Source organism: Budorcas taxicolor, chromosome 10 (assembly GCF_023091745.1).
Source record: "Budorcas taxicolor isolate Tak-1 chromosome 10, Takin1.1, whole genome shotgun sequence".
NCBI lineage: Eukaryota > Metazoa > Chordata > Mammalia > Artiodactyla > Bovidae > Budorcas > Budorcas taxicolor.
In genome coordinates, this window is record NC_068919.1 from 77,188,518 (window position 1) to 77,216,027 (window position 27,510).

The window sequence follows — 27,510 nt, forward strand, 5'->3', positions numbered from 1 at the left end:
GACATGATATCAGAGCTGAAACTTAGGGGATACCTAAGATTCACTAGGCACAAGAAAGGAGAAGGAAAAAAATATTCCTGTCCAAGGCAACATTATTTGCAAAGGCATAGAAGTAAGAAAAAGCCCCCCGTGTTTAAGGTGCAGCAGATCATTCTTTGTATCAGAAACTAGACACTAGTCAGAAATAAAGCTCAATCTCAGTATAAACATTTTCCAAATTATACTGGGCAAGCCTTACGCTAGTGCTACAGAATTCTTAAAATAGGATCTTGTATTATTTTGTAGCCTAGTGAATCTTGGGTAGATTGTGGCATTTAAATAACTCACTTATAGCATGTAGAGAAGAGGGAACCTCCACCTACACTGTTGGTGAGAATATAAATTGGTACAGCCACTGCAGAAAGCAATATGAAAGTTTTACAGAAAACTAAAAATAGGACTACCATATAACCCAGCAATTCCACTCCTGGGTATGTATCCAAAAAAGCAAAAACAGTAATGAAAAAAGATACATGCACCCCAGTGTTTGTGGCAACATTATTTATAATTGCCAAAATATGGAACCAATCTAAGTGTCCATCAGCAGATGAATGGATAAAGACATTACACAGACACACAATGGACTGCTACTCATCCATAAAAAAATTATGAAGTTTTGCCTTTTGCAGCAATGTGGATGGACTTAGAGGATATTATGCTAAGTGAAGGGGCTTTCCCAGTGGCTCAGGCAGTAAAGAATCAGCCTACAATTCAGGAGACCCCAGTTTGACCCGTGGGTCAGGAAGATCCCATGGAGAAGGGAGTGGCTACCCACTCCAGTATTCTTGCCTGGAGAATTTCATAGGCAGAGGAACCTGAGAGGCTACAGTCTATGCAAAGAGTTGGACACAATGGAGTTGCTAACACACACTATATACGCTAAGTGAAATAAGTCAGACAAAGAAAGATATTGTATGATATCATTTATATATGGAATCTAAAATAAACCAGTAAATATAACAAAAAAGCAGCAGACTCACAGGTGTAGAGAACAAGCTAGAGGTTACTAGTGGGGAGAGGAAGGAAGGAAGGGGCAATATAGGGGTAAGGAAGCTATTAGATATAAAATAAGCTACAAGCATATGTTGTATAACACAGGGAATATAGTAAATATTTTATAGTAAGTATAAATGGAGTATAATCTTTAAAAGTTGCAAGCCACTATATTCTACGCTTGTGATTGATATAACATTTACAGCAACTATATTTCAATAAATAATTAAATAAACACTAATTCCTGGTCATATGTACATCTCAGTCTGTCATTATTATTTGATTCTCCTCAGATTTGAAGGCTATTTTTTAGTGTTTATGTGTATGGTAAAATGGGAGTAAGGAGGGGCAATTATTACTGGAAACAGAATTTTTACTTTAGTTTCCAGAATCTAACTGCATCAAATTATGGTTGAGTAGACCCTATGGCTCAGATGGTAAAGCGTCTGTCTACAATGCGGGAGACCCAGGTTCAATCCCTAGGGTAGAAAGATCCCCTGGAGAAGGAAATGGCAATCCACTCCAGTACTATTGCCTGGAAAATCCCATGGACAGAGGAGCTTGGTAGGCTACAGTCCATGGGGTCGCAAAGAGTTGGACACAACTGAGTGACTTCACTGACTCACTCAGACCCTATACCTTAGAAACCATCCAGAATGGAATTGCGCAATAAGATATATGAGTAACTCAAGCATTAAAGGGAGAAATCAAGTCAGCTGATACACTTTTCTCTAAATTGGCCATCAGTGAGACCTTAGTTATGTTAAGCTGCTGCAGTAGCTAAGACTGTCAGTATCAACAGGCTTTTGAACCTAGCATACTAAGTGCTCAGCCTCTTTCTTCCTGGAATATAGAAGTAAAAAGAGTCTTGATGAGATTGTATCACTTCTCTTGAGCTACTGGCAAGGACTTAGGGAGGGAAAATACATGTGCTAACTGTTGATGACAGCCATTCTTTGTAGTTTTTTGTGGCGGTGGTAACACATAAGACGTATCATTTTAATCATGTTTAACTGTACAGTTCAGTGATGCTAAATACATTTACGTTGTTTTACACCTGTCACTACCTTCCATCTCCAAAACTATTCCATCACCCCAAACTGGAACTATATACTCGTTAAAAAATAACTTCCTATTCTTCCCTTTTCCCAGCCCATAACAACCACCATTCTACTTTTTGATAACTATAATTTTGAATATTCTAATTACCTCGAAAAAGTGAAATCATATAATGTTTGGCCTTTTGTGGCTGGCTTGTTTCAGCTATTTTGACTTATTTCATAGTCCCTTCAAGTTTCATCCATATGTATATGGATAACATATGTAAGAATTTCTTTCTTTTTTAAGGCTGAATAATATTCCTATATGTATGTACCACATTTTGTTTACCCCTTCATCTGTCAGTGGATACTTGGGTTACTTCTACTTCTTGACTGTTGTGAATAATGCCACTATAAAAATAGGCACACAGATATCTGTTCAAGTTTCTACTACTACTTCTTTTGAATATATACCTAGAAGTGAAATTGCTGGATTATATAGTAATTCTATCTTTAATTTTTTGAGGACTCATCTTGTAGCTTTTTTAAATGTTAGAACAGAAGAAGAGCAGTATGTGAAGGGTATGTAGCTATTGCCATTGTATTAATGATTGAAGTTCTAAGATCTAAATTTAGGTCCTTTCTTGGCCATCTGTAAAATATGTGATCTTGGGTAGGTTACCTGTTTAAACTTCTCTTAATTCGCCTCTAAAATGAATATAATAATGCTTTACTAAATTTTTTTAAGAATTAAATGAAATTATATATGTGATATTACTTGGTAATTTATAAAATGCTATATAAACATTTACCAGATAAACTAGATCTCAGCCCTAGTGCTGTCTTTGATTATTAAATACTATTCCTGAGTTATTCAAATCCCAGAAAAGTTATTCTCTTGGGATCTGTACTGGTGTCATACTTCCATTTTCATTCACCACACTGGACAGAATAGTTTCAGATAAGGAGCTAACCCAAGTAGTTTATTTTGACCCTAAGCAGATGCCATAGGGTCCACTATCAGAGGCTGCCTTACAGCTTCAGGTTCATTTGGGAATTAATGTTGTATATGTGTATACAAACAAGGCCCTCTAGTCCCACCACTTCCCTGGCTTACAAAGTATGGTCCATAGCTCAGGATAGCTCCAGAATAGTTTCAACCTCCTGTAGGTACCTAAGCTAGTTCTCCCAATTCAGGTGTCACTTTCCTTAAAAAGGGTCAATATCACTATTACTGTGGATCAGAGTACAAAATTTAAAATCTGTCTGTACTTACTTCTTTGTCCTGGGTTCTAGAAACCAGAGGACCCAAAGTAGCTAAGAATGACAAAGCTAAAAACAAAAGACAGACCCAAAAAACCTCATCCATCCAGCTCTGGAAACAATAGCATTTTCTAAACCTATACAAACATGTGTAAATCAAGTTGTATATACCTATAGTCTTTGGAGTGAAGTTTGATTTTTTTCCCTCCTCTTCTTCCCTCTCTACCTCCTATTAATTAGTATATTACTTCTTGAATAGCAATAGTAATGATAATAATAAGGGCAGATTCTCACTAGAGGATTTAAGTAATTGGTCGTGACTCTTGAAACTTTTATTCTTATTGGCATGAAATCAAACTCCTGGGAGCTCACCAAAGATGCTTGTCATCCAGAGTGTATGAATAGTGGTTTGAATATCCACTTCACCCAATACATTACTGATGCTCTTCTTCTAGTCACTGCTTTTTTAAGTTAATAAAGTCAAATTTTTGGCTGAAGTTAAATAGAATGCTAAGGAAGCTCCTTTCTTTACTTTTCTCTTCTAAAAGAAAAAAATAAAAATAACATGTGATCATTGTAGAAAATTTGGAAACTTTCTGAAAAGTATAGCATAGGGTATAAAAGTATACATAATTCTAACATATTGCAGTAAACAAATACTTTCTATTTTCATGTATGTCCTTCCCATCTTTTTCTATTGATCTATACACATATATCTTAACATAGTTAAGATTATACTTTACATGTATAGTTCTACATGTTTTAAAATGCATATTATAAGAATTTTCTTGTGTCAGTGAATATTCTTTATAAAATACAAATATTGTCATAATACAAATTTTGTCATAAGGATACATCACTGTTTAAATTTCTGTATTGTTAATCTTTTTTTCTTTCCATTTCTCACTAATGTAAGCAACTCTTAAATAAACACATACAGGAAGACTTGTCCATTTTCTTAGAAGTGAAATCACTGGGTCAATGACTATGACTATTTAAGAACTTGCTTTTTAAAGAAAATCATCTTTGAGTTGTTAAAGGGTTTATGATACATCAACTTGAACACATCTTTGATGACTGTGTAGCTACTACTACTACTACTACTAAGTCGCTTCAGTCGTGTCCGACTCTGTGTGACCCCATAGACGGCAGCCCACCAGGCTCGCCCGTCCCTGGGATTCTCCAGGTGAGAACACTGGAGTGGGTTGCCATTTCCTTCTCCAATGCGTGAAAGTGAAGTCACTCAGTCATGTCCGACCCTCAGCGACCCCATGGACTGCATCCTACCAGGCTCCTCCGTCCATGGGATTTTCCAGGCAAGAGTACTGGAGTGGGGTGCCATCGCCTTCTCTGACTGTGTAGCTACTCGTATTCAGATAACCCCTACAAATGTTACTGTTCATTGACTGATCTAATCTTTCATTTCAGACACTAGGAGGCATCTGTTCCTTCTGTCGCCTATTCCTTGGGATAGAAATCCGGAGATCTGACTGAGCCCTTATACAAGCCTTGTCAGACAAGTACTTGCGTCCGTCTTGTTTAGGACCACCTGTTTAACCCACTGCACTCAACATCCATATTTTCCTTTTTTTCTCTTACAGATGGAATGGGGCGAGTCCTTGCTCAGGATGTATATGCAAAAGACAACCTACCCCCTTTCCCAGCATCAGTAAAAGATGGCTATGCTGTCCGAGGTAAGTATTTTGGTTTTCTTGAGTATCAACATACTCACATTGGTTTTGGGGGTGTTGCTGGCTGGTTTTGCTTTGTTTTTTAGTGTTCTGTTTCTAGATTTTTGGCTCAGCCCAAGTACCTAATGACTGTTACATCTGTTTCCCCCTTGGTTGTCAAAATTCATTCACAGATAACAATTAACCTACACCTGTATGTTTTCTGGCACAATCTTGAGTGAAACTTCAGAGAAAATACTGTAGTTACTTGAAAATTCTTACTCACAAATAAATATGTAGAGATTGATAAAGATACTGTGCCAAAATTCTTTTGGCCTGTACATATACCAGATAGCAGACAGTCTTAGTCTAAAGTTTTCCAAATGTTTTCTAGTGGAAAACATCTATAGGTCCAAGGAAGACAAGCAGACTCCCACCATGGGATAAAGTGGCCCAGTTTTTTTCTTTTGCTTTAAATTCAAACATCAATAAGAGCTTCATAGAAAGCAAGTGTGAGGGAAACCTCTAAATCCCTAGAAGGTCCTATATTTCAGAGCTCCAAAGCCCCAGATGGTACCAGCAGTTCACGCCTTCAGAATTGCCTGGGATGGCATAAAGCTCAAAAGCAAAATCATTTGCCTCCCTAAAGCCCAGTTTAAGAAAACACAAAATGAAAATGCAACTGAATGGCTTAGAAACTAATATCAGTTATATTATATTGGCTGACATCATTGAAGAAACGGCTAAAAGCATTTCCCAGTTTATCAGAGCTGTTAAGAATGCCAGTTCCTTTCTAATGATCATTTATGGAGTCCCTTAGTTGACTGTCTTCATTTTTTATTTTTTTTATACTGTATCTAACCATTAAAATATTTTCCTTTTTCTTGTGATTAAATATATTCACTGATCTCCTCAGTGTTGTATCACCAACTCTTAGGCGTATCTTTCTGTGTTGGAGACAGTAGAACAAATGGTTAAAGTTATGGACTTCAAGCAAAGAAAGTGATCTGGGCTCTTGTACCAGTTCCATCTGTGTAACTTTAAGTAAATCAGTTCAACTTTTTGATCCTTGGTTTTCTTGTCTATAAAACTATAATAATTATAACCATACTTACCCCAACAGGTTATTGTGAGGACTAAGTGGGACTGTAGAAAGTCTTAAGGTATCTGGCATTAAAAAAAGCTCTCAATGTTTTTAATGTTTCATAATAGTACCTATTGTTATCAATCATATTTACTTAAACCATCTCTGAAAAAAGGATAACATTATCTGAACTGTTATTCTCATAAAACAATGGAGAGGTTAATTCCTCCTAGTATATTGTTTCTCACGAGGCTATCTTAAATGCACCTAATTTAGCTTGATCTCACTAAATTAGTTGTTTTTGTTGTCCAGTTGCTAAGTCGTGTACGACTCTTTACAACCGCATGGACTGCAACATGCCAGGCTTCCCTGTCCTCCACTGTCTCCGGACTTTGCTCAAGTTCATGTCCATTGAGTCGGTGATGTTATCTAAATTAGAGCTGAAAACAAATAACAAATACCCACTGCCTCCTTTGTTTTCTAAGTTCATTTCTTCTATAATGTTTATTAAAATGAATACTGTTCAGAAAGAAATTATTTTAGTATTCTGATAGCCTCATTGACTCTTCTTTCTTATTCCCTCTAAAATGTAGCTTCTGTCTGAACTTTTAATTGGTAGCCATATTGGATTGTTTTGAAATGAAAAAGAATTCTTACTTCCAGAGTAGAACAAACAACTACAGCAGATGTAACACCAAAGGGACAAGAAAGTCTATTTTTCTTTATATTCTCAGTAATATAAAGTAGGAGAAAGTGAGGAGGTAAATAATATGAGACAGAATTATTCCAAAACAGAATGTTGTTCTGTGATTTTTACCTAAGGTAGCAGCAGCTCAATATAAAACTATTGCTTTTAGTTTTTTTTATTTAGCCCACATGAACAATGAGAGAGCCTTTCTGCAACTGTACAATCTATCAAAGAAATGTATATATAAAATTACCATTTAGACTATCATAGTCTATTGTTTTAAAGTGGTGGTGTTTTTCGTTATTTCACACATGTGCACAAACACACAGAGACATTTAAAATGTCATCTCACAGTATAAAACGTTCAGCAGACAAGCTGCCATGCAGCTAATTCACATTATTTTTTTCCTGTGAAGTATTGCTAGTTCTCTAAGATATGGAACATATAACAGAGATATAACAGAAAACCATCGTGGAAATGGTTACATTTCAAAGTTGGAATGGTTGGTTAATTATGATCAACATCACAATTAAGGCAGCAAAGGTTCTCAGTGAACGAAAAGGCGTGGTCTGAGTCTTTTCTGTGCTGTAACACCACCCTAGGCGGTGTTTTGAAGAGCAGCCTTGAGGCTGCTGTTGTGGCTCTCTCCCATTCTACTTCCTGTACCTCTTCTCTCCACCCTGTCTTCTTACTCCCATTCCTTCCTCCCCACTCCCTTTATTCTCCCTGTTTTTCTTCTCCTCTGCCTTTGCCTTAGGCCTTCCAGTAATAACCCGTGGCACCTGTGAACATTGCTAACCCTCTAGGTGTAAAGAGGTTCCTAACTTGCTCTGGATCACTAAGCATTAGCCAGTATCCTTCAGAAACATGTGGGATAAAACTCCAAACCAGTTGGAGGATCTCTTGCTTTAAGGTATGTGGGTTGAAAAATCAAGACAGTAACAAGTAGCTAAAGAAATAGGAACAGCTTTTAAAGAATAAGAAAGAATAGAGTATAAAGAAGACAGGAATTAAGCGATGATGATGTAAATTAATAAATCTAAAACTACATTCAGGAGGAGGAGGGAGTGAATTTGAAAGATACAAGCAGAGAAAATGAAAGTAGCATTTACCAGCTAGAAGCAATTCAGTAGTTTTATTCATATTTTTGAAGAGTTATTTCTCCCTTCACACTGATTAAGCTGATCATCTTCTTGATGCATTCACAGCCTCCTATAGAGATGTGGATGCCCATTGTCTCACAATTGCTTCTTGATTCATTAATAAAGGCAAATATATCTCAATACCAAGTTCACACTCTTGAAAATGTTCAATTTGAAAGACTTATCGCTTCAGAATTATTTTAGGTATGATTTAGGCAAAGGAAAAATTATAAACAAGCCGATAATTATTTTAAAAACCATGTGCAGCAAACAATTCCGGAAAATTAAGAGAACCTTTGCATTTTAAGTTAATATTTTTTTTTCTTTTTTACATGCTGATTAAATACATGCTTATGGAAATATAGAAAATCAAAAAGAACATTTTTAAATTACCCATTATCACTGTCTAGCTGCTATTAACATTTATGTACTTCCTCCCAGTAGGTTAAAGTACATACTAAAATTCTGTATAACCTTTTTAATTTTGAACTAGTTCTTATTCTGTCACAAAAGTCATGTTTAAGAGTTTCTGTTTTGTCCAGTTAAGTCCTGTTTGGCCACAGCTGGTTCTCCAATTCACTTGACAGCCTTTAGTCTTCCACCGTAGGACACTTTGGATGAAGAAGAGAGCCTTATGATATAGGAGCACTGCTCAAGTGAGTCGAGAGATAATTTGAAATAATTAATTTTAGTTAATTCCAAAAAGCTTAAAATAATATATTTAAGGAAATAATACATCTCTTCCCAACAATATGTGGGCATTTTTCCCCTGGAAGATGATGGTAGAGAATATGAAATGCCTTCTAATTCATCTGTACTACTCGTTGCTCCCTGCTTTCCAGGCAGCAGATTGAAAATCCCAAACAATTCAGCAGATTTAATCCCTCAGTGTAAGTGCAGCAAGTACTGGTCCTGTCGTGTTAGTCTTGTCATCTACCTTTGCCACCACTCCAAACTCTGTAATGTTAATCTTAGTATACACAGAAATACTATTATCCTGTTGCTTATGCACCAGCCTTAGTTTGGTTCCATAGTTAGAGTAAACAAAATCTTAGTCCCTCTGCCTTACTTCTCCATTGAAGATACTTCCTAGGACCTCTGAAAGTTATGCTATCTCTCTGGCCTCCATTTATTCAACCCTAATGTGGAAACAATGAGACTTTTGTTACTGAAAATAAGTGAATAGCTATAAGAGATTTAAAGAGAGCTCCCAAGTGACTAGAAAATGAAAATGAGGGATAATTCTAGGGCAGATAGCCTTAGAATGATCATTTTCTATATATTGCCACGTTGAATAGTTATCTAATGCTATCAAGTTTATATCAAATGATATAATCAGAGATCTTCAAATAAAGAGGTGAACAAGACTAAAAGTGTTTCCACATTAAAAAGGTGGAGGTAGAAGCAGCTTCAGGGTCTAGCATTAAGCTTTATAAATTGCCTAAACAGTGCATTTGCTGTTAGGATTTGGTTTATATTGCTTTTATCACTTCCTTCAAATTAAATTCTACAGTTGCAAAACATAAAAGAAAAGCTATTAACCGAAATGCCAGAATTGAGGGGTGGGGGGCGGTGGAAAGAGTCTAAGCCTTTACAGAAATCCTTGCAATCCATCCATTGTTTCTAATGGCATACTGTGGCTGATTTAGTTTCTTTCTTTCCAAGCTTTAGGTTCATCTGCCACTGTACCTCCACTTCTGCCCCCTCCCACCCAAGCTGGTAGAATTCATCTTGAAAATGGCAACCGTTTTCTTTTTTTTTTTTAACGTATCTCTTTAATAGGTTTTTGAAATAAGTATCAACAAGTTAGGTAGATTGATCATTACTTTTCTGCATTCATGTAAATAACGAGCCTTGTTGGTATAAAATCAGAACTTCTGTTGTAGTTCACTAATTTTTTTATTGAGGTTTTCTATTAGTCTGAATTTGTCTGGATTCCATTCAGTCTTAGAGTCCTCTGCTTCTCAAAAAGGGTAGTCCCTTAACCAGCTGCATAAGCATCAGCTTGTTAGAAATGTAGAACCTCAGGACCTATCCCAGCGTGCTGAATCAGAATCTGTATTTTAACAAGCTCTCTAAGTGATTTCTATGTACATTAAGAGTTGAGAAGCACTGTTAAAAGGGAAATGGTAAAAATGACTCCTCCTTTGGTATCAGGGACTTTCTATAATGTTGGTTGACTAAACCTTCCTTAGCCAACAACAGAGAGGCATAGTTCCCAGGTGGAAATTTTCAGAGGAAAGTGGAGAACCTGGTTAAAGTGAGGCATATTCTCTCCCCAGCTAGTGTACCTTCCTTGGTAACAAAGCATCTTGCTTCTTTCACTTAAAGACTGCTTAAGATGTTGGCTTCCCTGACACTCTATACCAGCTTAGCCCCACGTTATATCTAGCCACTCATTATATAATGACATTTGCTTGGAGCGCTTGTGCAGAACACTTGGGATGAGTGTTTTGAGTGTATGTGTATTAGAATGTGTGAAGAGGGAAACAGGAAAACAAGAGGAGGACTGAAGAGCAGACAATTTCAAAAAAGAAATATAGGAAGTGATCCCTACCTCAAATGAGCTTATTATCTAGCTGAAGAGATAAAATACACGTTTATAAAATTATTTAGGAAAATTTACAAAGCACAATACTAATGTATACAAGACAGTTTACAAACTTGCTACCTAAGTATTATGGGAATGCAAAGTTCAATTCTTTATTTTAACAAGATATTAAATTATTAATTAAATTAATATAAATTATTATTAATAATATTCTTTATTTTTACTGAGCATCAGTGATGAGCTTAGCACTATGTTAGACATAACCTAAGTTACATGGAATTGATCACAGCCATCTTTCTAAACATTCTAAAGATGGTAAATGTTGACTCACATTTTAAAGAAAATAATATACCATGAACCAGCAAAAAAAGGAAGGCATTCAAAATACAGCATTTTGTATTAGAAAATATTTATTGTTTCATTCATGGATTCATTTTTCTAAAAAGATTCTTAGGAGCCACACTCATTCATTTCTTTCATTTGAAAATACTTCATAAATTGAACACTTATTGAATACCTATTTTTCAGCAGGTACCAGGAATTTCCCTGAGACAAATAAGCAAATGATTACAAATACATTAAGAAACCGTAATTAGAGTTACTTCAGGAATACACTGGGGAAATAAAAGAGAAAGGGGCAGGAAGTCAGATACGACTTCCTAGAGAAGGTGACACTTGAGCTGAGTCCTAAAAACTAAGAAGTTTTTAAGCAGAAGGCAGGGAGAAGGAAAGGACACTCCAAGCAGTGGGAGTAGCAGATGTTACGGAGCTGAAATATGAGTCATCTTGGTATTCTCGGTACTTGAGAGAGTAGCTAGACTGTAAGATAGACGGAGGACGAGAACCAGAGCCTGTACACATACTGTTTCCTTTAGGTGAATATCTTTAGATGCAGCATGTCCATTTCCACTTCCTCTCTCTCTCCCCTTACCACCTCTCCTGCTCCCTCACACACACACACACACACTTTTTGCCTACTTAGTTCTGGCTTATCCTTCATATTCAAATCATAAATCTTTTATATCAAGGTGGCTTTCCCTGACCCTCCAGGGTAGTTCAGGTACTCTCAGTGTATGCTCTCATTAAATTGTGTTTCTTTCCTTTAGAGTGGTTTTCTTAATTTATATTTGCATATTCATTAATGTGACTATTTGATTACCATTAAAATCTGTCTCCCTCACTATCTCAGTGGCTTTAAGAGTTTGGAGAAGGCAATGGCACCCCACTCCAGTACTCTTGCCTGGAAAATCCCATGGGGAAGAGCCTGGTAGGATGCAGTCCATGGGGTCGCTGGGAGTCGGACACAACTGAGTGACTTCACTTTCACTTTTCACTTTCATGCATTGGAGAAGGAAATGGCAACCCACTCCAGTGTTCTTGCCTGGAGAATCCCAGGGACCGGGGAGCCTGGTGGGCTGCCGTCTATGGGGTCGCACAGAGTCGGACACAACTGAAGCGACTTAGCAGCAGCACACCCATAAAAAGACAGGCACTAAATACATTATACATCATAAACCAAGGATATACATATACAATACATATAAATATACATGCATACATATATATAAACAAAATAAGTTTCTTGAAATAATATTCATCTTTACCATGTGTGATGAAATATATTTTCTATTTTTCATTTAAAAAATTACTTACAAGATGATTTTAGAGCCCACCTCTATTTGTGTAAAACATTGCAACAAATTGACACTGCATTAAAATAGAAACAGTATCTAGTTTTACTTGGTTTCCCTGGTGGCTCAGTCATAAAGAATTTGCCTACAATGCAGGAGACACAGGTTCGACCCCTGGGTCAGGAAGATCCCCTGGAGAAGGAAATGGCAACCCACTCCAGCCTTCTTACCTGGGAAATCCCTTGGACAGGGGAGCCTGGGGGGCTACACACCATGAGGTTGCGAAAGAGTTGGAGATAACTTAGCTACTACACAACAACACCTAGTTTTACTCTCTAGTCTGTCCCAGCATCTAGTATGACACTTATGACATAGAAGACACTCAGTAGAAATTCAGTGAATAAATGAAAGAAATAAAAAGCCTTAAAAGGTATATTTTAGCATATGGTTATTTTAAATATTTTAAAACCATATTTTAAAGTATGGTTATTCCCATTTTTATCAACAAGCAAACTGAAGTTTAGAGAAAAATTTAGTAATTTGCTGAAAATCCTAAAGCTAATAATAGTCAGAACCAGGATTCAGATTCAACTTTTACTTTAAAACCATGCTAATTTCCCCTTGTTCAAGAGGCAAAAAAAGAAAGCGTCTGGGTTGCTATGGGGAGGCAGAAAGCTAATAATATCTCTAGCAGAAAAATAAAAATGTTTATTCAGATTTGAGATGCAATTAGTGCAAAACTCTGAAAGATAATTGACTTCTTAATTTTCTAAAGTAAGAAAATTATGATTAGTTTTAAAATACTGAGTGTGGGTATAGATGAAACAAAATTGGTAAAATGTTGATAATTGTTGAAGCAGTGATTTCTCTATCTGTTTTAAACTGTTTCATTAAAAAGAAAAAAGAACCCATGAAAGCAGCATAATAAGAATGCCATTCAGGAAAACTGCAGTAGTCTCTTTTTTACAGGTAAACACTGAAAATATTAATATAGTAGGATTCCAAAAAACACCAGAAAGCCAAGAGTTTATTAACTGAGACAAAGTCTAAAAAGCACAAGATACAACATATAGTAAGTAGAAGACACCTAATGTTAATTTTTGTTCCCCTTCACATTAGGTAAACCAAAGCCAGCTATACAAAAAAAGTGACTTTTAAAAAAGCATTGTACATATACGCCTTTAGAAAAAATATGGCTTGCAGTCACATAAAGAAACAATGAATTTTATGTCTCCTCTCTAAAAGAGGGAAAATGCTTTTTATTATTTATAAACATGGCTGCAAATATGATTAAAATATTCATATGAATAGTGTTGTCTTTGCTATGTGTGTGCCCCAAGACCCTTGCTGTATGCCAATTACAAGGAGGTAATGGTCATGATCATAAAACTCATTAGGTATATATTGCCTTGACAGTAGTATTGGTCTGAAATCTGCGTTGTATGTGAAGAAAACCCTTTTAAATACATTTATCTTCAGGAGTATTTTTTCATCCAGCCATTACTGTACTGTATGTGGAAAAAAATTGGATAGGAAGTTTTCTCCATCTCAATTCTGAAAGTATTTTCTTCCAGTTTAAAAATAAGCAGTCAGTGGAAATTGTGATGCAGCACTGCCTATGTATTTTGTTTTTTTAGCAGCATTTTGATCTTTCATAAAAAAATAATGTTGTATTGGAAATTCAGGGTGTGAGTTTTCAAATCCTAGCTCTATTACTATCACTTGTTAAAGGTACTGAACCTTTTCTACCTGAGTTACTTCATTCTGTAACTCATTTCCTTCAAGCATCAGTTTTGCTCAGTTCAGTCGTTCAGTCATGTCCGACTCTTTGCGACCCCATGAATTGTAGCACGCCAGGCCTCCCTGTCCATCACCAACTCCCAGAGTTCACCCAAACTCACATCCATCGAGTCGGTGATGCCATCCAGCCATCTCATCCTCTGTCGTCCCCTTCTCCTCCTGCCCCCAATCCCTCCCAGCATCAGAGTCTTTTCCAATGAGTCAACTCTTCACATGAGGTGGCCAAAGTACTGGAGTTTCAGCGTTAGCATCACTCTCTCCAAAGAACACCCAGGGCTGATCTCCTTTAGAATGGACTGGTTGGATCTCCTTGCCCTACTTCATGCTTCCCTCATAGCTCAGTCGGTAAAGAATCTGCCTGCAATGCAGGAGACCTGGGTTCGATTCCTGGGTCAGGAAGATCCCCCGGAGAAAGAAATGACAATCCACTCCAATATTCTTGCCTGGAAAATCCCATGGACAGAGGAGCCTGGTGGGCTACAAGAGTCAGACACGACTTAGCGACTAAACCACCACCACCACTTCACGTATAAGTCTCCACGAGTGTGTACGCACACATCACACATACATACCCGTTTATTTAGGAGGATAGACTAAAAGAACGTCCTATTTAAAAGTACAAGAGTGGAAATTGTGGAACAACAAGAAAACTGTCTCCAAAGACCCCAGGAAAGGGCGCATTTAGAACCACTCCTATTGGTACTTGTAAATTGTGGATACCAACGATCTAACTAGTATTATAGTAACAAAATTTTTTTCTAAGCTAGGTGATGAGAAAAGTGTTCCAATTTCCTGAAGCCTTGCCTAATCATTTGAGTCAACTTTTAGAATTCCAAGACTAGGTTCTTATTCCTTGCCATAGGTACATTCTGATGATTGTTCTTGGTTCTGTTCCTCTTACAGCTGCTGATGGCCCAGGAGATCGTTTCATCATTGGAGAATCCCAAGCTGGTGAACAGGTGAGATTCATAAGCCTGGAAAAGGCCCTAAAGATTTTAGTTTCATGGACTTTCAGAGTCTAATCCTAAACTTCTGCCATTGTTTTTATGGAAATCTTAGAGAAGGATTAGATGGGTCATCAAAGAGATGAAATGATGATTCCCCTGAGAAAGAATCAAATGAATTCTTTCTTAACTGAAAGAACCTGCCTCTAGTCATATACAGCATGGACACAGTGTCATTAGTATATCTCACAGACGTGCCCCACAAGCATTTACCAGCCCTGTGATTAAATGAATCTTTCTTTTAGTATAAATATTAATGTTCTGAATAGAGCTATAATTTCTAAGTGGTTTTCTCAGACTTTTCCTCAACTCATGTTATAAACAGGAAAACTTAGAAGAAGCAAATTATTTCATCTTTCTTGCTAATCTTTTTTTTTTTTTTTACTTTATTTTACTTTACAATACTGTATTGGTTTTGCCATACATTGACATGAATCCACCACTGGTGTACATGCTAATCATTTTGATTAATTTTACTTATTAGGGAGCTAACCAGAGAACAGATATACATATATTTCTAGTAAGAAATGAAGTACTAAAAAAAAAAAAATGAAGTACTAATGGGCCACGGTGGACATACAATAGAAGTCCTCTTACTGCTTTTGATACTAGTAATTGGTCATTTGATTGGAAATAAGTTACAAATGGCAAATTATCTTTTAAAATAAATTTAAATTAAATAAATGAACATTTATTTGTCATTAATCTGATGGAGAGCCAAGGCTTTTCTTTTAATAAGTATCTACTATTTGAGTTTCTGTTACACCCACAGGGCATTATATGGGATTTCTAGTGTTGGTTTCTTCAAAGTGGAAGAAATTTTAAGGACCTTTGCACAGTGTCTAAGTATAGACTCCTTCTAGATTTTTATTATATTTTTACAGTACGTTTTACAGTTGTTTCACCTACACCTAATTTGACAGGAGTTCTTTTTTAGCAGACTTTTTAAAATGAGATGTTCCAAAGGCTTAGCTTAATTTTTTCAGGAAAAATAGAACCCTTTTTACCCTCATATATCATTGGTTTATGGAATATTTACTTAAATAACTTGATACAGTAGCAGCTATCGCCCCAAACTGGTACAAACAAGTTTGGGAACAAACAGTTTGCATCTTAGACCAGTAGTTTACAAGTGTCTTAACAGTTTCAAACTTAGAGTGTACTGTAGGCATCATCTTGTTCAGTAGGAAGCGTATGTTAATCTAGTGAGCTGTGAAAGTTGATTAAAAGAGCTCTTTCCTTATTGACTAGAATCAGAAAAAGACCAGCACACTTTTCTGCTGTCACCAAGCACTCATAAGCATTGTATAAAAATAAAGGAGGAAATAATAAATAGAGCAGTTGAACAAAAGCTATGTCCCACACCTTAGCATGTCCTCCCATATGTACTAAAAATAGAGAGGGGTTGAGGAAGTATACAGGAGCATATGATGCTAATGGTGGCAACCCTAGCTCCCTCACTGCTACCAAGGAGTATGTGTACAGAGCTCTGAGACTGAACCCAGCACTATAGTAATTAGATCCTTATCCATGCTATACATAGGCTTATTTCAGTCTTCATGACTGTTTTCCTAACAAAAAGAACAACTAGTCTTGCATCCCTTTTTTTTTTATAAATAACTTAGATTGTGATCTCATAACTTACTTCACCTCTTGGTATGTATATCCATCAACAATGGACATCTAAAGCATCCATTTTTTAACAAAGCTCCAAAATATTAATTATTCAAGGAATACTTCTCTGATCTTCAGTTGAGTCTATCCAACATTTATCAAGCACACCTACAGTTTGTACCAAGCACTCTGCTAGGTTGTAGGCATATAAAGTAGATTAATACATGATTAATATTCTGAACAGTTTATATCTAGTGGAGGAGACAGAGTATAAACAACTAAATATAATACAATATTTTAAGTGTTAAACTAATGCTGTCAGTCATGTGCTGTGGAAAACAATAGAGAGGTTAAGCATTTCATCCTAGAAGGGTTAGGAAAATGACATTGGAGCTGGGTGTAAGAGAGTTTTTGCAAAAACAGAAATGAAAAAGGACCATACCAAGCAGATAGTATAGTGTAAGTCAAGACCTAGTAGTGTTTGTGGTAGTCACAGCCTAGTATACTTAGGCATAGGTAGTAGATTGTTAAGAACCTTATGGACCCTTAAACTTTATTACTAGTTATGACTTCCAACTGAAAACTAGAAGCACAAGAAAAGTTGTGAAATTATAAATTGCCAGCTTCTTGTAAGTTCGCATAAAAGTATGATAGGAAAAAAAGATCAACACTATACAAAAAAACAGGGTTTTTCCTCAAATTACCTGGGATGTATTTTATCTCTAACGGATGTATCATACACACACACACTTTAAATCAGTCTCAGAGATCTTGCAAAAGCCAAATTGCTCGTTTATTGAAAGTACATATGCTTGAGACCTAGAGTGCCACTGCATCCACGAAGACAGTTTTTTATTTACAACATACTTTATTGATATATGAAATACTTGATCTTAGTCACTTACCATTCAGTCCTATTGATTAGCATTCAATATCAGTTCAGTCACTCAGTCGCATCCAACCCTTTGCGACCGCATGAACCGCAGCACGCCAGGCCTCCCTGTCCATCACCATCTCCTGGAGTTCACTCAGACTCGCGTCCATCAAGTCAGTGACACCATCCAGCCATCTCATCCTCTGTCATCCCCTTCTCCTCCTGCCACCAATCCCTTCCAGCATCAGAGTCTTTTCCAATGAGTCAACTCTTCGCATGAGGTGGCCAAAGTACTGGAGTTTCAGCTTCAGCATCATTCCCTCCAAGGAAATCCCAGGGTTGATCTCCTTCAGAATGGACTGGTTGGATCTCCTTGCAGTCCAGGGGATTCTCAAGAGTCTTCTCCAACACCACAGTTCAAAAGCATCAGTTCTTTGGCACTCAGCTTTCTTTATAGTCCAACTCTTACATCCATACATGACCACAGGAAAAACCATAGCCTTGACTAGATGGACCTTTGTTGACAAAGTAATGTCTCTGCTTTTTAATATGCTGTCTAGGTTGGTCATAGCTTTCCTTCCAAGGAGTAAGCGTCTTTTAATCTCATGGCATTGGACGCTTTCAATTTCAGTTATGCAATTATGAAGTGCTATCTTTGGACAAAGTTCAAAAAATCCAATCCAATACCTCTATTAAGGAAAAATCAAGATTTGGATAGTTTTTACTTTATATAAAGTATATGAAGTATAAAAACTAAAAGGAGTATTCTTAGCAATCTATAGGGAGTACCTCATGTATTGCTAGAGTTTTTCTAGTTGATTCAATTCAATTGCCATTTATATGTCTACTCTCAGTGGATATATAAATATCTTTGTATATCTGGGAATATGTTTTACGTTGGGTTTACTATAAGTGAGCTGGTAGGAATCCTTCAGCTAGCACTTAGAATTGCTGTTTTGGGATAGGAGCCAAATTTTTTAATAGCTACCCAAAAAACACTTCTTAAGACTTAGTTTAAGCCAAGAAGTAGGGAAAATTACAGGTATAACCTTAAAACTTAAAGTAAATTTGCATAGTATGGTACATTGATCCAGACTAAATTGAGGTAGCCTGCAGGCTAACACACTTCAGCTTAAGAAGCAACTACCTGAAACTCACTTTGGGATTCACTTTCCTGAAAAGGCACTTGGAGCAGGAAAAAGTCTTTTAAAAGTCTGTATTAAATATTTTAATTGCACAAGCTCGTAAGATAGTTTTGACATTAACACCTCTACTAAAAAACAAATATCTCAAACATTCATATTTTTCATAAAAAAAATCACCACACTGCAAAATGGTCATGTTTAGTGAATTAAGAAATGTACCAGATAATAAGCAGTATCTGGCGCTGAAGAAACAAATTAATGCATTGGGCCCTAAGCATTTTTTTTTTTTAATTCTGTGTATTATCTTGGTAGAAAATTACAGCGTTGTTGTTGTTCAGTTGCTCAGTCGTGTCCCATTCTCTGCAACCCCGTGGACTGCAGCACACCAGATCCCCCTGTCCTTCATCTCCAGGAGCTTGCTCAAATTCGCATCAAGTCGGTGATGGCATCTAACCATCTCCTCCTCTGTCATCCCCTTCTCCTCCTCTGTCGTCCCCTTCTCCTCCTGCCTTCAGTCTTTTCCAGCATCAGGGTCTTTTCTTATGAGTTAGCTCTTCACATCAGGTGGCCAAAGTATTGGAGCTTCAACTTCAGCATCAGTCCTTACATTGAGCATTCAGGATTGATTTCCTTTAGGATTGACTGGTTTGATCTCCTTGCAGTCCAAGGGTCTCTCAAGAGTCTTCTCCAAAACCACAGTTCAAAAGCATCAATTCTTCAGTGCTTAGCCTCCTTTATGTCCACCTCTCACATCCATATGTGACTACTGGAAAAACCATACCTTTGACTATACGGACTTTTGTTGGCAAAATAATGTCTGCTTTTTAATATGCTATCTAGGTTTGTCAGACAAATCCTGGTAGCTCAGCTGATAAAGAATCCACCTGCAATGCAGGAGACCTGGGTTTGACCCCTGGGTTGGGAAGATCTCCTGGAAAAGGGAACAGCCACCCAATCCAGTATTCTGTCCTGGAGAATTCCATGCACTGTATAGTCCATGGGACTCAAAGAGTTGGACACGACTGAGCGACTTTCAGGTTTGTCATAGCTTTTCTTCCAAGGAGCAAGCATCTTTTAATTTCATGGCTGCAGTCACCATTTGCAGGGATTTTGGAGCCCAGGAAAATAAAGTCTGTCACTGTTTCCATTGTTTCCCCATCTATTTGCTGTGATGTGATGGGACCAGATGCTATGATCTTCGTTTTTTGAATGTCGAGTTTTAAACCAGCTTTTTCACTCTCCTCTTTCACTTTCATCAAGAGGCTTTTCAGTTCCTCTTTGCTTTCTAGCATAAGGGTAGTGTTATCTGCATATCTGAGGTTATTGATATTTCTCCCGGCAATCTTGATTCCAGCTTGTGCTTCATCCATCCCAGCATTTCACAAGATGTATTCTGCATATAAGTTAAATAAGCAGGGTGACAATACACAGCCTGATGTTCCCCTTTCCCAATTTGGAACCAGTTCATTGTTTCATGTACGTTTCTAACTGTTGCTTCTTGACCTGCATACAGGTTTCTCAGGAGGCAGGTAAGGTGGTCTGTTATTCCCATTTCTTTAAGAATTTTCCACAGTTTATTGTGATCCACACAGTCAAAGGCTTTAGCATAGTCAATGAAGCAGAAGTAGGTGTTTTTTTGGAACTCTCTTGCTTTTTCTGTGATCCAGCAGACGTTGGCAATTTGATCTCTGGTTCTTCTGCCTTTCATAAATCCAGCTTGAACATCTGGAAGTTTTCAGTTCACATGTTGTTGAAGCCTAGCTTGGAGAATCTTGAGCACTACTTTGCTAGTGTGTGAGATGAGTGCAATTGTGCAGTAGTTTGAACATTTATTTATATTAGAATATAATATTTCTGGATAAACCTGAAATGTCTCTTATTCAAATATCAGAGTAAGAGGAAATAAAGTACATAGCTCAATGCCAGATCTGATCTCAAGAATCTTTCTCCAATGACTTGGAAAAAATTAATGAGATCACTGGAATTGTAAGCCAAGAAGGATTACATGCTTCATGTAGTTATTGTGATAATGAGATCATGCATGCTTATTCATTCATTCTGGAAATACTTATTGACTGCCAACTTTGTGCCAGATACTCTCTAGGCTTTGGGATGATAGAGCAATAAATGTGTCTGCAAAGGTAGTGATTAAAGATGAATGCAAGTACTCAAAGGAAACTAACAAAGGAATGTGAAACATTCAGGTGCTAGCAACAATAAGATTTCATTCCCACCTTTAAGTCTGAAGGGGCAAAGAGAGAAAGTGGTACCTGGACCTGGGAGATTGATAGCTATGGGAGAGGGCCACCTAATAGGAAATGTGGCATCAGTGCTATTAGATATGACATAGCCATCACCAAACTGCAACCCAGCAGGGAAACAGCACGGGGAATAAAAATTGTACTTCTCTCTCTCCTACCCTCTCGTCTCTTGTTGTTCAGTCACTAAGTCTGTCCATGTTGTTACAACCCCATGGATGGAAGCATGCGAGTCTTCCCTGTCTTTCTCTGTCTCTCAGAATTTGCTCAAATTCATGTCCATTGAGTCGGTGATGCCATCCAACCATTTCGTCCTCTCTCACCCGCTTCTCTTCCTGCCCTTGGTCTTTCCCAGCATCAGGGTTTTCTCCAGTGAGTCTCTTGCTAGCCCCTCCCACTGACTGAACTTAACCAGAAGCCAGAGTGATGGGAACCCAGTTGAAACAATCTGTGAAAACCAGCCTCTAGGAATAGAAAATGATGATGTGAGCTAAAGAGGCAAACAGAAAATGAAACAAATTTCTGTCTTTATAGGGCTTATATTCTGAAACATAATAATGCACTTAACCGTAAGCCTAGCATAGACTGAGTATTCCACAAATATTAGCTATCCGTTGCATTATTTGCAGCAATAACTTTATAGAAATAAGTTTCTTAAGGCTTTTCTAACAAATGAATTTCCAGTTTTACTTTGATTGTACATTTAGTGGATGGATAGTTTTCCTTAATCATTCCTTTTTTTTTAATGTGGTGAAAAATATGTAACATAAAATGTACCATCTTAACCATTTTAAAAAGTACAGTTTTTTAGATTATATAATTATATTTGCTAAACTTCTATTATTAATTGCATGGTACACTAATATATTTTATAAAGATTTTCAAGAGCAGTAAATTTTCTGGTCTGCCTTTATTTAACCAAAATATTTGTTAATAAAATACTATATTTGTCAAACATCAGAACTTCAGCAAATGATCAACATGCTGGTTTTTCATAATTGTCATTCATAAAAATCATATTGCATGGCATTTTTTTAAAGACTATCATATCACTTTACATATGTTAGAAAATTCACACTGAGTGAGAGACAATAGTGGCAAATATAAGTGGCAGTTCCTCAAAAAGAAAGCAGGGCACCAAGAAAAACATCTGATAGTCATCACCTTAAGTCAAGTGAAAGCCTCTTTGGTCTAAGTGTACCTGTTTGACTTTTATTATATTTTCCCAAAATGAATAAGACTCTCCTTTTACGAAAGTGAAAAAAAAGAAAGTATTAGTCACTCAGTCATGTCCGACTCTTTGTGATCCTGTGGACTGCAGCCCACCAGGTTTCTCTGTCCATGGGATTCTCCAGGCGAGAACACTGCAGTGGGTGGCCATTTCCTTCTCCAGGGGATCTTCCTTTTATGGTTTGTTTCAAAAACTGTTACATCTGCAAGAGTTTCCTTTGCAGGAGCAAAGTAAATCACCTCGTTCTTGTGTGTTTCTATTTCCAGCCAACTCAGACAGTAATGCCAGGACAAGTCATGCGGGTTACAACAGGTGCTCCAATCCCCTGTGGTGCTGACGCAGTAGTGCAAGTGGAAGATACTGAACTGATCAGGGAATCCGATGATGTACGTCATTACCAGGTCTTAATGGCTTCATTCCTGTGGCAGTATTATAAGTCATGCCCATTTTCTGCAATGTTTATGAGATTAGCCCAATTGTTTTATGTTAGGACCTTACATTGTAGTGTATAGTGAATAAGGAATTGCCTTAGGCTTGAAAACCTTTTATTATAGAAATTGTTTTTATGACCATTACTGGGATTACAGCAGAATTTGAACCACATTTGAGCCAAGAAATTGCATTTGCAAGCAAGGAAAGAAACTACCTCAAGATAAAAAAGCAATGATATTAACTGTTGTCCTACCATCTAGCTGAGAAATTTGCTCATCAAAACTAGCTTCTGATAAAATGTGAAGAATTTACAAAAGAATGTAACAAAGAACATTTGGGCAAGTTCTTGAATACTTCACTAAGCCAAGCATTTAAACCAAATGACCCTTTCAGCTCTGGTTTTCTATAATTCAGGAAAATCTGTGCCACCAAATTGCAGTCTGGAAACATTAAATTTATGTCAATTCCCCCTCTATTTCCTAAAATAAAGGACTCTGTTCTTTTATAAATAAAGGCCTCTAAGTAGGCCTTTATCTCACTGAAACTACTGGCAGTTATTGAATCCAGAGGATCAGTCAGGAATAAAAATTTCAATGGAAGACTTACTGATTTTGTTTTGGAAGAAGTTTAAGATATCTTTTATTTTTTAATACAAGAATAAATGACAAAATATATTCTCCCAGACTGAACATATAGTAAAATTTGGCCATGCTGAGATATACCCTCTTTTCTTCATTTGAGGATTTTCCTTTTTATCACCCACAAGTACTTACTTGCCACAAGTAAGGCTTATAAAATTCAACTCTTGGCATACAGGTCACATTGTCCTGCTGTTAAAACGGCCCAACAAATTTATTGACATCAAGGAAGCCAGCAGAGCATTGAAATCCAGAACACACTCTGCCAGATGACAAGACACAGTTCCAATATCACAATATTAGCCACAGTTCATAAATGTAAAAGTTATGATCGCCATTAACTTATAGAAATCTACTACCAGGCAAACTGTAAGTCTTCACTGAAATTTTTACAGATATTTGGGAATCTTGACATAGTATTGAACCCGTGATTTATGGGAACAGAATAGTTTACCTCCACTCACATTCACAGAGTAGAGATCTCTGTGTGTGTGTGTGTGTGTGTGTGTGTGTGTGTGTGTGTGTGTGTTTCCTTGAGAATGCTATTTACAAAGTATGAGTCAATATTTGAATTGGTACATGTTTTAAAAGTATGAGAATCAGTGAAAATGTTTACTTATTCTTTGGGATCAAGCCTAATTTTTTAGGAACCTGTGGTAGAAATTCATGTTCAAAGGATTTTGCAAAGGATTTCCTGTTCCTCTGTATCTTTATATATTCTGAGCCTATCCAATAATGAAAGCATCTGAATAGCTAAATTCTATTGATCGAAATTCAGTCAGATTGCTCTGTTTGAAATTACATGATTTGCTGTTACCATAGGGCACTGAGGAGCTTGAAGTACGAATTCTGGTGCAAGCTCGGCCAGGCCAAGATATCAGGTAAGTTCATAAGACATAGAATGTATAGCCAACTTTTGTTTCTACCATGATCATGAACTCAGGAAAGCATGGCTATTATAAATTCACAGCTCAGTCAGTTAACCATTAGCTTTCAGGGATTTTAACCAGTAGCAAAATGATTTTTCTAAATTATATATCCCATGTATGCCCTACTTACTTTTTTATGACGTTAGTAAAGGCAAATGATTTATTCAAAAGCAACATGAGAAGGAGGCAAAGTCATAAGCCTGCATAATCCATCAGTTCAGTTCAGTTCATTCGCTCAGTCATGTCCGACTCTTTGCGACCCCATGAACCGCAGCACCCCAGGCCTCCCTGTCCATCACCAACTCCCGGAGTTCACTTAGACTCACGTCCATCGAGTCAGTGATGCCATCCAGCCATCTCATCCTCTGTCGTCCCCTTCTCCTCCTGCCCCCAATCCCTCCCAACATCAAAGTCTTTTCCAATGAGTCAACTCTTTGCATGAGGTGGCCATAGTTGATCCTATTTCTAGATAATCCAGAATTTCCCATCCTTACCCCTAGGTAACTGAGAATTTGATATTAACACAGATACTTTCAAAGTTGAATATTTATATAATTAGCTGAAAGCCCCTCCTCAACTACCAATAATAATGGAATGATGTGCTACTCTTTATATACAAAGTTGAGCCTACCGTCTTATTATAAGTAGTGTATATCCTTCAGATGATTTTTCTCATGATTGAATATGTTTGCCCTGATTCCATTAGTCCTAATTTATTCAACATTTTGTAACAAAGCTACACTTCTTCCACTCCTGTGGGGGCAAAGTGAATGGGGTGGCCACAAAACTGGGCCAGTCTGAGTGGCCTAATGGAAATTATCTCCATGGCTGTCACCTTATCAGCATCATTCTCTTCACCACCAGGCTAACAAGCTCTGGAATGGCATTAGATACTTTCGTATAAATGCCTGCCTTACACCAAAGAAAGTTTGCAGTTGGTGTTTTTGACTATAATGTGTTACAAAGCAATTTGTAAAAGAATTTTCAAACATAAAGTAGCATATTCCTGTTTAACAGCAATAGATACTAATCTATTTCTGTCTTCCATTGTGTGATTTAATTTTTTTATATTATATATTTATTTATTTATATTTTACTTTACAATACTGTATTGGTTTTGCCATACATTGACATGAAATTTTTTTAATTAAAAAAGCATAGAGTTTTAAAAATCTCTTCGTTTTAGCACTCTGTTCCATGCCTCATTTCCCCTTTCACCCTTGAGTGTCCTCTTTCTCTGACACTAAAGTTTCCCTCTGAGTTGAGAAAATATTGTTCTTAGTCATACTGCTTATGGTTCTGCTTTGATTTTCAGACCCATTGGCCATGATATTAAAAGAGGGGAATGCGTTTTGGCCAAAGGAACCCACATGGGCCCCTCAGAGATTGGTCTTCTGGCAACTGTAGGTGTTACAGAGGTTGAAGTTAATAAGTTTCCAGTGGTTGCAGTCATGTCAACAGGGAATGAGGTAAAAAAGGCGGGGGGAGGGGCGGGTTGTGATAAGGGAAGAGGGGTAGTGGGACTTTCAGAGAAAAGCATTTCTGATATTCTGTGTTCTATATTATAAATAGAATATTAAGGATTATAGATCTTACCACATTTCTGTAACAAGGGAATAATAAATGGGCCTCGGGATAGTTCAAGTACAGAAGATGAAAAGGAAGAACTAGAAACTATATATTAAGAAGCGTTCCCTTCCATTTACTAGAATGAAATATTACAACCAGTGGCCTTCCACACATTCAGTACATATAAACAGAATGTTGACTGCTAGCTGTAGATATTCAGTTGTGCAAACCTAGTACTTAGTCTGCTGGTATAGTGAATCGTGCCTGCTCTGCTGCTGAGATGATGGGCCACCTCTGTGGGAGAAGTAATTCAATGAATTGGGACACCATGGCTAGCCCTTTTTCTTGCTTAACATTCCATGTGATCTTTAGTCACCAGGAAGGATTTGAAAATCATTTTTCTCTCCAAAGATAGCATCTCTAGTGGCATGCTATTCAGAATATGTCAAAATGTCATTTCAGTCCTAATTTAGGAAGGGAGATGTAGTCAGTATTCTGAGAACTTTTGAAAAACTTTCTGTTCCCTCTTTGCTTAGGTTATACAGAACTTCAGTTGGAGGCTATAAGGCCAAACTAGGAATATTGAAAAGTGAATCTGCTGGAAATTCAAAGCCTAAAAGCAGAATCAGAAACTACTGCGATTTTTTTCAAGTTATTCCTTAAGATCGTAAACTATTTTTAAAAAGATTAACAGGATTTTTTTTTTCTATCTCTCTTTTAATCTCTAACATTCTGAAAATAATCCATTTGCTACCATTATTTTTCATTTCTTAGACTTGGAAATGAACATTTTCAAGGGTCTAATGCCCTTATAGCTCTTTTGGAAAGGTCAGAAGAAAAGAATATTTTTTTTTGATAATGGAGAGATAAATCAGCATTCTACATCTGTTTACTTCCCAGTATAGGTGTACTGCTAAGCTGCTAAGTCACTTCAGTCGTGTCCGACTCTGTGCGACCGCATAGACGGCAGCCCACCAGGCTCCCCCATCCCTGGGATTCTCCAGGCAAGAACACTGGAGTGGGTTGCCATTTCCTTCTCTAAATAGGTGTACTAGTCATTCCCTAAAACTATTGACTGACCCAAAAGAAACATTCTTTTCAGTTGATCTACACAGTGATGATTTTCTATCCTTAGGACCAACCAACACTATGTTTAGCATCAGAAAGAAATTTCTGTTCAACTGATTGACTTAATGAACTGTTCTTATTTGAGATTTATGTGTATGCTTTGTGCATCTAAGTGACCTCATGGGCCTTAGGAAAGCTAGGTAGAATGAGCAAACTAATAGACAGCTATTTATTAGGCAACTTTGTTTAAGCTACATTTTTTGTTTTCCTCCTAATGACTTTGTAGGTCTGGATTCTCAGTTACTCCCCCAGAGTACATTGGCAGTATTTTTTAAGCTACCTTTTATACTCTTTACTAAGACTATTTACTAGTAGTAGGGAATAGTGACAGGATGAGACTAGAGATGGTACCTACATGGTAGAACCTAAAGAAGATTTTGTAGTTTTAGTTCCCTGCCCCTATAGACTTGATTATCTTTGAAGAAGCTTTGATACATCCTGTGTGACTCTCTTTCCCTTCATTTTCTGGCCTGCTGTACTTACATGGTTTTCCAAGGGAATAATGCTTTTAAATTCCATGATCTCTAGTTCCATGTAGTTTGACATTCCTCCCTGTGCTGTGCTGTGCTTAGTTGCTCAGTCATGTCCGACTCTTTGCAACGCCATGGACTAGCCCACCAGGTTCCTCTGTCCATGGGGATTCTCCCGGCAAGAATACTGGTGTGGGTTGCCATGCCTTCCTCCAGGGATCTTCCCAACCCAGGAATCGAACTGGGGTCTCCTGCATTGCAGGCAGATTCTTTACCAGCTGAGCTACCAGGGAAGCTATGACATTCCTCCCTACTC

At 37.2% G+C, this 27,510-nt stretch overlaps 1 protein-coding gene across 3 annotated transcripts in view; it reads left to right on the top strand.

The window, feature by feature from the left end:
• Positions 1 to 27,510, top strand: part of GPHN (gephyrin) — a 547,726-nt gene that overhangs the window by 453,875 nt on the left and 66,341 nt on the right. For all 3 annotated transcript variants that reach the window (XM_052647154.1, XM_052647155.1, XM_052647156.1), the window contains 5 exons: positions 4,937 to 5,029; positions 14,806 to 14,861; positions 22,295 to 22,414; positions 23,921 to 23,979; positions 25,343 to 25,496. In XM_052647154.1, the coding sequence (XP_052503114.1) occupies positions 4,937 to 5,029; positions 14,806 to 14,861; positions 22,295 to 22,414; positions 23,921 to 23,979; positions 25,343 to 25,496 (482 nt within the window). The remainder of the gene's footprint in view (positions 1 to 4,936; positions 5,030 to 14,805; positions 14,862 to 22,294; positions 22,415 to 23,920; positions 23,980 to 25,342; positions 25,497 to 27,510) is intronic.